The sequence below is a fragment of the Centruroides vittatus genome, unplaced genomic scaffold (assembly GCF_030686945.1).
Source record: "Centruroides vittatus isolate TY-2023 unplaced genomic scaffold, ASM3068694v2 contig_1218, whole genome shotgun sequence".
Lineage (NCBI taxonomy): Eukaryota > Metazoa > Arthropoda > Arachnida > Scorpiones > Buthidae > Centruroides > Centruroides vittatus.
The window spans coordinates 321555-334595 of record NW_027120780.1 but is presented as its reverse complement, the minus strand read 5'-3'; the positions used below and the strand labels follow the sequence as shown (position 1 = coordinate 334595).

Below are 13041 nucleotides of genomic sequence, written 5' to 3'. Positions count from 1 at the left end.
TCAAATTTGTATAACTGATATATGTTAGTCCTTAGTCATAGTACCAGACATTGTTGTGTATGTCTGTATATAACCCAAAGTATTTGGTTATAGTACACTTTATGTTAGTTCATTAAATTGTTATTTATTTGTTAACTTGATTCTGTGTGGACTTACTGCGGAGAATGGAACCTATTGATGGATTTATCGCATCTCCCCACTCAACATGTAGCCCTCCTATTTAACAATAATTTTGCATAATTGTAAGTTAGGACGCAACTACTACTATCTTAACTGGTGTCAGAAAAAACAGTTCTCAAGATATAATGATCTTGAGACAAGTACTGTATATTTAAACTGCCATCCAGTGACACTTGAGCAGGACTTACCATCCTGATGTCGGGGGAAAAGGATTTAGAGCATCACTCTCTAACCCCCAGCTTCTCATAGATTTGTTATCGGTATTTTACTGAACGTTGAGATCTTATTGTGCATTTTGTTAATGTGAATATATCAATTTCATAAATATTTGTAAAAAAAAAGTCTTAAGGTCTGAAATGCATACTTTTTTGGGAAAATAAACTGATTTTCTAAAGGATCTTGTGTCCAGTGACGGTGTAATAAGTCTAGGAATAAAGAGGCCAACATAGTGCTCACAAGTGTAGATTTTTTTAAGTTTAGAGAAAGGAAAAGCTATTTGATGATTTCATAATTACAAGTTAAAATCAGCAAAAATTTACATCACCACATTATCATATCTGCTTTAAAATTGACTTTTAAATACAGATAACCTCTAGGTAGTAATAAAATTATATACTTGAAATATTGTTTCACGATAGTGTTATTTTTCAATAATGATATATAATGTGACCCCTATTTATGGTGTTTAGTAATATGAGAGTTGTTTTCTTTTATTTTCTTACAGAAGGATGAAATATCTGAACAGTGTGTATCAATTGGTATTTATTAGAACAAAATATTCTTTGATGAGATTGAATTTGTTGTGCACTGTGATTAAAGAAGATTGAAGATTTCAGTTTTCTCCATTACAGCAGAGAATCGTTAATCCGTATCAGTTGGGGACTGGGGTTGTTCGGATTAGTGATTTGTTTGGATATCCGATTATGTACGAAAAAATATATTAACCTGTCCGATGTTCAAATTTTTCTCCGTTGCGTGTTGCTTCGGGTTGAATTTTTGTCGATTTTAAGCCTAATGAAAATTTTTATAATAATAATCGAGGCTATTGTATTGTTAAAAATTATTTCTTTATTTGTTACAAACAAAATAAATATATTGAAGAATATAAAAACATAAAAATTATACTTTAGAAGTAAATCTAGTATCAAAAACGTTCAATTAAGCACAACACAGTCCGACTGGAAAACGTTTGGATAACCGGGGTTTCGGATTAACGACTCTCTACTGTATTTATTCAATAATTATAGGCAATGATTTAAAATGAAATCCCTCTGAAATACAGAAATTCACCCCAGTACTCACTGGCCACCCTGTAATTTGATTACAGCTGTTTATGAACTGTCTCAATTATGTAAATTAAGTATAAAAATAAATAAATATGATTTTTCATTTTTATTTTATGATTAAATATTTTTTGCTCAGCAGTAGTAATAAAATAAATTTGGAAACAATTAAACAGAAAGTAATTGTAGTGTGAATCAACTTTAACTTGTGATTGGAATTTAAATCAGCATATGACCTGCTTCCCTTTCAAATTATCTTTCAAGCACAAAATTATGGTAGTTTTTTTTACAACAAAGGGACAAATGAGGATACAAGAATAATTTATAAAAGTATGATATTCTTTTAGATCAGGGGTTTTCAAACTTTTTTGATCCACCGCCCCCTTTGTTTCATAAAGTTATACCCAATGCCTCCTAACCCATCAGTGACCCCAACTTTTGCCTTTGGTCACTGTTCAGTACCCTGCTTCCAGCACCCCCCTAGATTTACTCATCACCCACAGGGGGGCAGTAACGCCCACTTTGAGAACCCCTGTTTTAGATATTCATTTTTATTACCTTTTTTTTTCTGCAAATAGTCCAACAAATGATTCCAGAGTCTGTTGAATCTTCAAAATGTGAAGAACAAAATATTTTTAATTTAAATATTTCTTCAACATATGCAATAATTAATTGTCATTCTGGTAACTCTACAACTGCCATATGATATCAGTCTAAATAATGGCTATAATAATCCTGATGTCATACAACAGTTGTTGTTGAGTTATTGTAATGTATCAAGTTTTGTAAAGATGTTTATATTTGCCATTCTGGTGATTTATTTATATTTGTATAATAAGATAAATGTGTGCAGGTTATTTTTTTTTAATCAATATACTCAAGATTCTGAATAATTATCATCTAAGTAATGTCACTAAACATGTTTTATATTAATAAATATATTATCTGCTATTTCATGTTTTCTTCATTAATCAGTAAATTAAACTATTAACTCTTTAAGTAAAAACTAGTTAATTAATTATTAATTTATTTCTAAAATTTTAAATTATTCTACACAATGACTGCTGCTGTCATATATAAACAGATATTGAATGCAATACATCAAATGCATTTAAGATCAGTATAAAACTTCAAATATTCCTCTTTCAAATGATGTTAACATGCATTTCTGTTAATTATTAGTGAAATTATGTCATGAAATTGTCCAATAATTTGTGCACCCTTGTTATGTTAATTTGAATGTGTTGTATTATTATTAGAATTTGGAAAGAATCGGTGGTTTGAGACATAAGATCTAGTGAGCTTGAATTTAGCCTGGATATATAGTCCATGACTGAGTTTGAGACTAAAAAAGAATTGTTTTGAAAATAATTTCATTATGAATTTACATTTGTAAATAAATTTTAATTGATAAAAAATATAATTTGTGCTCTGTTTAATTATATTTTATTTTACTGAATCAGATTCCATTTTAAAAATAAATAAATCAATCTTGTTTTGCTTAAAAATCACAAAGTTAAAATGAAAACCCTTGAGTATTCTTGACAAAGAAAGTATGAAAAGTGAATGTAAGAACATCAAACAGATTATTAGTTCATCAAAACTAGAATGCAAAATTCATTACAGCTGTTTAGACTTGAAGTATTTAGATCTAAAAAAAACATAATCATCAGGTTTTTTTTATACATGTATGTAAGAGCATGATAATTTTATCACCCTATTAGTGATTGGTTAGTATCAAAACTATTATATATTTTAGCGTGAATCATGTTTGTTGTCTTCATTAGCTACATTTTTCTCTTAAGTATGAGATGAGTATTTTGCTAGTTGTGAGCATTAGCCTCATGAGAAACTATATTACAAAGTTTTGCTGTTTCCTTATAATTTTCTCTAATCTTTTTTGGTTCTAAAAGCTTTTTTTTTCTTTTAAATAACAATTGTTGTTTTTCATTCTCAGTATATTCTTGTAATGAGAGTGCGAGTTATTAAGAGATAGATAAGTTCAAATTTATTTTTATTATGTTTTATATGTTTAATCTCTACTCTATATTGAGGTCATTTCTTGATACTCATGTAATTTATTAAATATTTAAATTAATAAAAAAATAAGATGTATATGTTGATTTATACACCTATACTAAACCATATTTTTATTGATTTAAACTCAATGATTATATAATTCTGTACAATTTAATTGTAATTGACTAATACATTTCATTATTTATCTATATTTTGATGTCATATTAACTACTGATGGGAAGTACAATTTGATTTGTGTTTGATTTCATTGAAGTTTATCTGTTATATATTATTTATTGTTAATGGCTACATGATAAATTTTAATTGAGAGAAGAGAGAAATTTAAATTATAAAATTATATTTTTTCAGCAAAAAATAAGAAAAACAATAAAAATAAGAAAAGATTAAAAGAATTGAATAAAAAAGGAGAAAGTAAAGAGGGTGGCGATATGGATGCTTTTCTGGATAAAGAAGATGTATCAGAATCTGATAAAGAGGTCAGAAAATATTTTCTATTTTTATCTTAATGTTTATGTTTAGATATATAAACTAGTTCTAGTGCATTAAACAACCCTAAGTCTAATATATATATAGAAACATAGCCAAATGATCACCTTAAATACTCTGGTTATAAATCTGTTATTTTTAATAATTAATACTAAGTAATTTGCTACTAAAGGTAGATGTTAGACACCATATCTTATCTAAGTTAATAATTATAATTTAAATAATTTAGAATCATCTACTTTATAATTACTTAGTATTAATTATTAAAAATAGTGGATTTATAGCCTGAATATTTAAGATGATTGTTTGTCGATAAACTAGTTCTAGGTTTACAAAGTTGCAATGGCAGAATAACTTTACTTCAAGTCATGATTTGAAATTCTGATACAGGCTCCTAATCCACATCCCATTAAAAAGAATGGGACAAAAAAACACACAGAAGAGTCAACCTTTTTCTTGAGGCTCTTCACTTCCATTTGCAAATTGAGTGATTTTATTGGTTACTATGATGTGAGAAAGGACAGAATGTAAAAATACTTTTTTAAAAAAGAATTTTTTTATGTAATATTATATTTCAGCCTTTTTTGATTTTATGAGTGTTAGAATCAAAGCCCGATTTCTTGATTTGACACTTTTATGATATTTTTAACATGTGAGCTCGAGTATCTCTGGGGCCTCACAGCATTGAGATTTCTAGTTCTGGAGTCAGGATATTCCTCTATCGGAGGAGGCGATGATCGGACTATATTGTTGGAGGAGCAGGCGGCAACTTTAACTAGTGAGGAACTGGCAACAGCTTCTTGAGTTGTAGGGGAATTGGTGACGACTTCTTGTGTTGGGAAGGAATTGGCAACAACTTTTACTCTTGGAGGAACTGGCGACGACTGCTTGAACTGGCTACTATTTGTCATATTAAAGTGACAGAATACAGCCAGGAGGGCAGAAGGTTGCGGGAAAGTGTCCTTGTCAGCACTGAGAACACGTAAGATGAGATGAGACACTCTCAGGTAAAAAAGTTGAGAATTATCACTGCTGACAATATTGTATTGACTAATTTCTCCTTTTTTTTGTTGATTAAACTTTCATTTATAAAGTCCAGGTTCTCACATTATCATTTTTTATTGATAATGATGGAAATTAGTAAATTTGAAATAATTCAGTTTAGATTTAGGAAAGTTTGGAAAAGTTTATAAATGAAATTAAATTATTTCAGATTATTAATTAGTAATGATGCATATAAATAACAATATATGTGTTTTTAACATTAAATTCTCAAATCGTAAAACACATTACTAGACAAAGAAAATGTCACACTACTAAGATTTTGTCACAAATACTTTGCAAATTGCAGCATACATTTAGACAGGTGAGCTATGCAAGTTATCTCAGTTCTGAATTAATAAGGGAACAAGATGAAGGAAGAAAATGAGTGTTATGCTAACTTTACCAACTTTCCCTTGACTGCAAATAGAAAAATTATACTGTCTTGTGTATTGGATAAAGTTCAAGAAGTAAAAAATGTCTTTGAGATGCTAAAGAAAATCTTTTAATCAAACAAATACATTTACCAAATACATACCAAAGGTTTCATTATAGACAAGTATGTCTGATTGGTTTCTATGTTGTATCATGACAGAAATGAAATGCATTGTAACACCTGTGGGTCAAATTTCAAGGCAGTATTTAGAAGATGGAAACGTGAATTGTCAGAGGGAATGGAGCATATAGATAAATGTCAGAACACATTGATTGCTGCATTCAACATCATGCAGTAGTAACCCACTATTTATAGCTGTTGATATTTAATGAAGTTTACAAGATTTCGATGTTATAATATCAACATAGATGTGATTTATACATTAGTTGAGGCAGGTTTGCAGTCCTACCTGTGGAAGATTGTGGTGGTATTTTTATTAGAACTACCTGACATGACAAATAAATAGGATAGTGTCATATTCAGTATGAGTCTCACTTCTGTCAAAACAGTGATGATTGCCAATCAAGAGTCTGGAAATAATATAGTTGCCTAACTGATCCTGATTCTTGTTCAGCATGATTTTAAGATCTCTCTTCAATTGAGAATATGTGGGACACTATTGGCCATTGAGTGAATGTTTCTGTCTTACACCCTCAAAATGAAGATGCATTGTGGACTCTAGTTAATATCTCATGGTTAGTATTTTCTCAGGACACAATTTAATTGCAATGTTGTCAAATGTATTTCCTGATATGAAATTAATACAATCTATTGAGTCAGGCCAAATTATTCTGTATATTTGGCCATTAGATTCATTATAAAATCTCAAAATTAAAATCATTTATTCATAGTCTACTTGTCTATGTATTTAAGTTTTGTCTTATATCAAGCATTTTTTCAAGTTGTGGTTTTTCCTCTATAAAGTAGTGTAATTTAAATAATCTAATCAAAATCAGGTAATTTTCAATAAAATGAATAACCTTTACTATTTAATATGATATTCATTAAATTAAAAAAGTTTTAAAATTTATTTAGATTTTTCGGATTGTTTTGCAAAATTAAATACACTTCTCATTCTCAAAAAAAATGTTTTGCAAGATTAACACACGGCAGCATCTTCAACTTCAATTAGTCTGTCTTTTCACAATAACATATTTTTAGAATGTTTATGATTTACTGTATTTTCAATGCCATTTTGGATGGTATATTTATTAATTAATTCATAGCTGTAAAAAAATATTTTGACATGTTAAAGTTAAATGTAAAAATTCATAGTTTTTGAAATGATTTTGTAGCAGTGTCACTTTCTACACAGAATGATTTGTTTTGAAAGCCCAAGGATGTTCTTTCATGTAAAATCATTCATTTTATTTTTTTTATTATCAAACATGAAAAATTAGTGAATATTTTTGAATTAAATATTAATTCCATTATGACAACAGTGAATGGAAAGCAATTGTTAACGGTTGACACTAAATAAAAAAAATGAACTAAATATATATATAAATATAATTATTGTCCTGGCCTGTTTTAATACTTTGTATTAATTGTAATATATTTTTTTAAATAATTTACTATGATTGGGCTACTACCTAGGCACTGCTTTTTAAACATTTTTACCAAAATATTGAGGCATAAAAGGTTGACTTCACCTGTGGAGATTGTTTGTTCCTGAAGGTTTTAGTTGAACACCATTACTAAACCTTTAATTCTGGTAACATAGCATTTAATACAATATCAAACTAATGCTTTCCACCTTACCTAAGGTCTACTTCAGGTTCTTAAACAAATCGTATTTCAAAAACGGAATTCTTGGAATCAAACATTTTTTAAATGCATTTAAATTTAAAAATTTGGAACATAAATCAAAATTAAACCTAATGGTGGCATTTATGCAAATTCAATAAATACATGTAAGGTGACCCATATGTACTTATTATTTAAGTATACATAATCATAAATAATATGAATTGGTTTTAGTTGGATAGAAGGTAAAATGTTTCTTCAAAATTAAGATTTAGAACTTCTTCAAAATATTGTAATATTTTTAAATATATAATTATTGTTCTGGCCTGTTTTAATACTTGGTATTAATTATAGTATATTAAAAAAAAATGAATAGATAAAACCACTGAACACTGGTAGTTGGTCTTCAGTTCACACTGTACCAACTAGCTAGCTGTGTGAAGTTTTCCAGGTTTTCTTTATGTGACTAACACTTAAATAGGGGCCAGTTTTTTGTAAAAGTCTTCCGAGGAGTCACCTCTTGGCAGATTGCCTCTGTGTTTGATGTTTTATTTCATAAATCCAATGTGAAAAACAAACAATTGCAAATAGAAGCTATAAGAAAAACATTTATACTCACAACTAGCCCAGTTGCAAAAATTTTGTCCTCATAATTCTGTACTTGTTTCTGGTTAATAATTTTTCAAGTAGTAACTTATTTTTTGCATTCTATATTTTGTTTTATATGTATATAAGCTAATTTTCAAAATAATTACTTCCAATATTTTTTAAATGTTATATAATAATAATTATTAACTTATAGTAAATTTTAATTAACTTTCTATCTTGTTTTCAAATAACTTTAAATTTAGGTTATTAATTAAAATGAGCTTGTTTTTTGTAGCTCATTCAAATAAATATCACTGCTGCCAAAATTTTATCACCACCCATTGTACAAAATACTGATGCCACAGACAACAGAACTAATGAACCTAGGATAGAAGAAGTAAAGTCTCAAACTTCAGAAAGGGAAGATACACAAGAAAATGATGAAACTTATGAAGAAGCTTCTGAAGAATTGATTCCAGTAGCAGATAATAAATTACTGCAAATTACACTTAAATATAATTATACAGAAGGTATAAGAATATGTTTTTATCTTTAATTAATAATGAATTCAGAAAAATATTTACTTTTAAAAACATGTATATGAACACAGCAACTTTTAACAGATATATAGATATATTATTCACAAATTTTACTTACTTTAAAATATCCATCAAGAATTAATTCTGAAATTCTTAGTTAGGTTTTCAAATTTTTCATATTGAAAATTAACAAAATTTTTATTTTTATTTTAACAAGAAATCTTTATTAAATTGATATTAAATTTAATTACGAATCTTTTTTTCTATAACTATATACTTATTGAAATGAAGTATTTTCACTAAATTTAGTTACTAAAAATATATTTTTTTAAATGTAATTATATACTGTTTATTTTGAGATTATTATTACGTTATTAGTTCATCTCAAAAAAATATTTTATTAGCTTTAAAATAGCATTTAATCAATCTCTCATGATTATTTTCTAGAAAAAATTAAAACAGAAAAAGATCATATGACAAAAGTGAACACTTGTGCATATGAAAATATGACAATTGTGCAAATATTTTTTATAGGAACTGATGTTAAAATTTATTATTTTGAATAAGTAGCATGGTCATGTTTCACATGGAGTTGCATACAACCAGGTACTGCAGAAAACAAAATTTTATGTAAATTTATGCTTTACCTCAAGTAATCTCAGATGATTGCCTAGACCAGGGTTGTCTAACCTTTTTTCCTAATGGGCCAAATTAGAAATTTAGGTACATTCAGTGGGCCACAAAGGTACTTTATATTAATATATGCTCTTAAAAAGTTCAAAATTTTAGTATCATATTTTAATAACAAATACAGTATTTTTTGTGATTATATATATTATTGACAGTAAAAAAAGAAATTATACTCATGCAAAATAAAAATAAATTTAATATGATTTTTGACATTGCCTTCATTTTATATTATTATCAATATCTGCTTTTATGGTACTAGTCTTAATTCTTAGAATGTTAGTTAAATGGGAATCACTCGACCTATTTCTTTCAGCAGTTTTGTTTTTCATGAACAAAAAGAATTGTTCACAATACAGTATGTTATGCATGTGGGGTAATACAGTTTTCTAGCACCAATTACTTCATTACGATATTAAAGTTATCCAGTGAAACAAGAATAATTTTTATGATATACTTTATGAAAATAAATGAAAATGTACCTAAAAAAATTAGGGTGCAGTGAGCCGCATAAAAACATTAAATCGGCCATGGGTTCCTGGCCTAGATACTTACGCAATTATTTAAAATTAACAGAAAAATGTTAAAATACATTTAAAACATTATACTTATGTTTTTACTGTAATGAATGACATTCTAGTTCACTGTTTTTAAATATGCAGAGTAAAATTTTATTATTCCTCTTTGAGTACTCTACTTGAGAAAAATACAAGCAAACTAAGATATTTATCAGTAAGTTGCATTCATTAATTTACTGTGTTAGGAATGTCAGAAGATGGAGAAGCACATTTTGTTGACTTAGAGATTCAGTGGAAGTAGGAATACGTTAACCTAACCATTCTTCTTTCATGAAAACATGAATTCTTGCCAGTTCTGCATAAAATAAGATCCCACTATATTTTCACTGGAATACAGTAAATATTAAAATTTAAATGATATTAAAAAAATACTTAGTAAATTGATTATTTTTGCAGGTTATAAAAGAATGTGTTGAGATTGATTAATCATTTTAAAATTTTTAAATTTCTCTGAATTATTGTTGGAATATTGTTTGCAATTAACTAGAAGCTATTATGCTATTAGCTATTTTCTTATTAATTTAAAATAATTATTTTTATAGATCAATGGAGTCCATTAAACAGAGAGGGAAAAAAACAGTATGATCGGTCTTTTCTTTTACAACTTCAGGACGATCCTCTGTCATTAAAAAAACCTACAGGTTTACCAGAATTGGAGGTAGTAAAAGAAAAAGTAAGATGATCATCTTTAATAATTATTATTACTACTTGAAATTGATAATTATTTTGAAAATCTTCAGTTAAATAAATAAATATATATATATATATTATATAAAAGGTAGAATCTGGTTAACTTGAATTGGTTGGGAAAAAAATTCAGACTTTAAGTTAAAAAGTTTCAAGTTATACAGGTTCAGCTAAAATTTAAGATTTTGGGCATTGGTTTATTGGTGATTCATAATAAACTATCCATACAATATTTTTTTAGGTTTTATTACGTGGAATTGTTATGTAAATGTAAACTTCTTGTCCAGAAAGTCAAAAATGTTTAACTGAATGGTTAAATAAGCTACTGAGAAATGCTTTCCCAAATGGTTGATCCATTCACTCTCAAGCATTTAATAAAGATTTTTTTAAATTGTAATAATTTAACATAGGGTCCATCTGTTTTTTATTTTTTTTTATCACAAACAATTATTATATTTTTAAAATTTTGCTACAATGGTTAAATTTTATATTTATACATGGAATTGGACTATAATCATTTTTTAAAATTTATTTATCAAAAATTCATTTATTTATTACATAAGCTAGTTGAAGAAATCCATTAGCAATCAAATGAAACAAAAAAAAAAGTTTGAAGACAAATAGGTTCAAATGGTAGTTCCAGTATCCAAGTCATACATTCTATCTGGAAGCCACCACCCCCGCCCAGTCACATGACATGATGTTTATTTTTTAGTTGTACTGTACATGTTCTTGCACTTTATAGAAAGTGTTTGATTAGTTTATTCAATAGATGAATAATAATAATTTTATTTAAATTAAAATTTTGGACAGCTTATGAAAATACTGTGTCAAAACCTAATTCAAGTTAACCAGTTCGATTTAACATGTAAATCTTATGCCAGACAATTGGGGAAAGAAAATGACTTCAGTTATCCTGTTTCAAGTTAATCGGGATCAGGTTCCATCGTGTGTGTGTGTGTGTATATATATATTAAGATTTAAGAAATTAATTATATGTACAGTACATGTAATAAATTTCTTAAATCTTAAGAATTATTATATATTAATGAACTTAAGAAATTAAATACTTTTGCAAAAATATTAATAATTAAATAATAATATGTTTGAAAATTGAATTTAAAAATATTTTTAACATAAAATGAAGATTAACATATTTTTAATATGTTGTGTGACAATATATATAAAATTTTTTTTATATTTTAGGCAATTCAACATAAATTACCTGACATAAATCGATCACCTTTAATGCCTCTTCATGCAAGAAATCATCCAGATCCTTTTATTCCAAATTATGCAACTAGAACTGGAATTTCTAGATTGGTGAGTTTATTTTACTTATAACTATATTATAAGAGTTTAATCTTTTTAAGACTTTATAGTGAATAGTAATAACAGATTTTTAAAATAGTAATCTCATGTTTTATCTATAAGATTGATTGATTTAACTATTCACATTAAATCATAAATGAGTTGAGATAGCTTTATATCTATTAATTATTTTATAAATAGTTGTTCAATTTTTGAATGTTGTTAAAGCGGAAAAAACAAACTAAATTTAATAGTCTAGCAAACTTAAAGACTTCTTAATTGTTTGCTAATCTTTCTTTTTAAGATACTTGTATCAACTTTGTAATGTTTTCCTTAAAAAAGTCAGATTTTCAAAACCATGTTTTATAGAAATAGCTTAACCCTTTCCCAGCCAGGGTACCGATCTATCGTTACCCTATTCGTTTAGCAAAACGGCCAGGGTACCGATTGATCGTTACCCTGTTAACAATCGATTTGTATAAAATTTATCGACAACAGATGTCAGCACTTGACGGCATCGTCTTGTTTATCGTTCATTCTACATATTTTTGTCCAGGTGGTGTTTTGTCGACTTAAAAAATTTTAATTATCGGTTATTTTTTCTTAATTTTTCATTTTCTGATAATTTTTTATTTTATTTTTAGCATATTCATGCAATAATATTACTATAATAAGTTGATTTATGCTATAATAAGTTTATTCAGCTATAATATGTTAATATATCGTAAATATTTAAGTTATGACCTTCAGTTCTGATATTTTATAAATTTTTTTTAATTTTTAATTTTTTTTTAAATCTAAAATATTAGCAAATGTTACATCTATTGCTATTGGTAATCATATGTTTATTACAAAAATATATAGTCTTGTTTGATATGAAATGAATAAAGTATATTAGTTAATTATATTAGATGAAAGCAGAATGAAGTTCAGATTTCAAACAAATGTTTGATATAATGTGCGATAATTTCACAACGAATAAACGTACGTGCATAAATGTAATATCAAATTGTACAGAACAATATTCTACGTCATTCTGGCTCAGTGACAATAAGAATAAAGTAACCAGACAATGTTAATTTTGACAAAAAGTAACAAATTTTCAAGTTTGATTGTCAATTATCATATATTATTTTTTTTTTCTCATAAATTTTTCAAACAAACTTTATTGAAAAATGTCGTATTTAAAACTAACTATATTGATAAATATATGTGATTTTTTTCATATGAATCAAATAATAATTTAATTTTTGGTGAATTTTTAAAATAATATTGCCTGATTTACCTATTTTGACCTTGGCCGTTTTACAAAATAAGGGGGCGTGGCAAACGGCAGGGAAAGGGTTAAGATAATAAATAACATAGAATAAATATTAATTTTAATTAGTATTGAAATAAATATGTAGTGATGATACAAAAATAAAACAATACTAAAATAA

General features: G+C 26.9%; 1 protein-coding gene across 2 annotated transcripts in view; it reads left to right on the top strand.

The window, feature by feature from the left end:
- Positions 1 to 13041, top strand: part of LOC136987357 (eukaryotic translation initiation factor 4 gamma 3-like) — a 112120-nt gene that overhangs the window by 62716 nt on the left and 36363 nt on the right. For both annotated transcript variants that reach the window (XM_067285099.1, XM_067285092.1), the window contains exons 9-12: positions 3852 to 3979; positions 8096 to 8330; positions 10147 to 10277; positions 11498 to 11614. In XM_067285099.1, coding sequence (XP_067141200.1) covers positions 3852 to 3979; positions 8096 to 8330; positions 10147 to 10277; positions 11498 to 11614 — 611 coding nt within the window. The remainder of the gene's footprint in view (positions 1 to 3851; positions 3980 to 8095; positions 8331 to 10146; positions 10278 to 11497; positions 11615 to 13041) is intronic.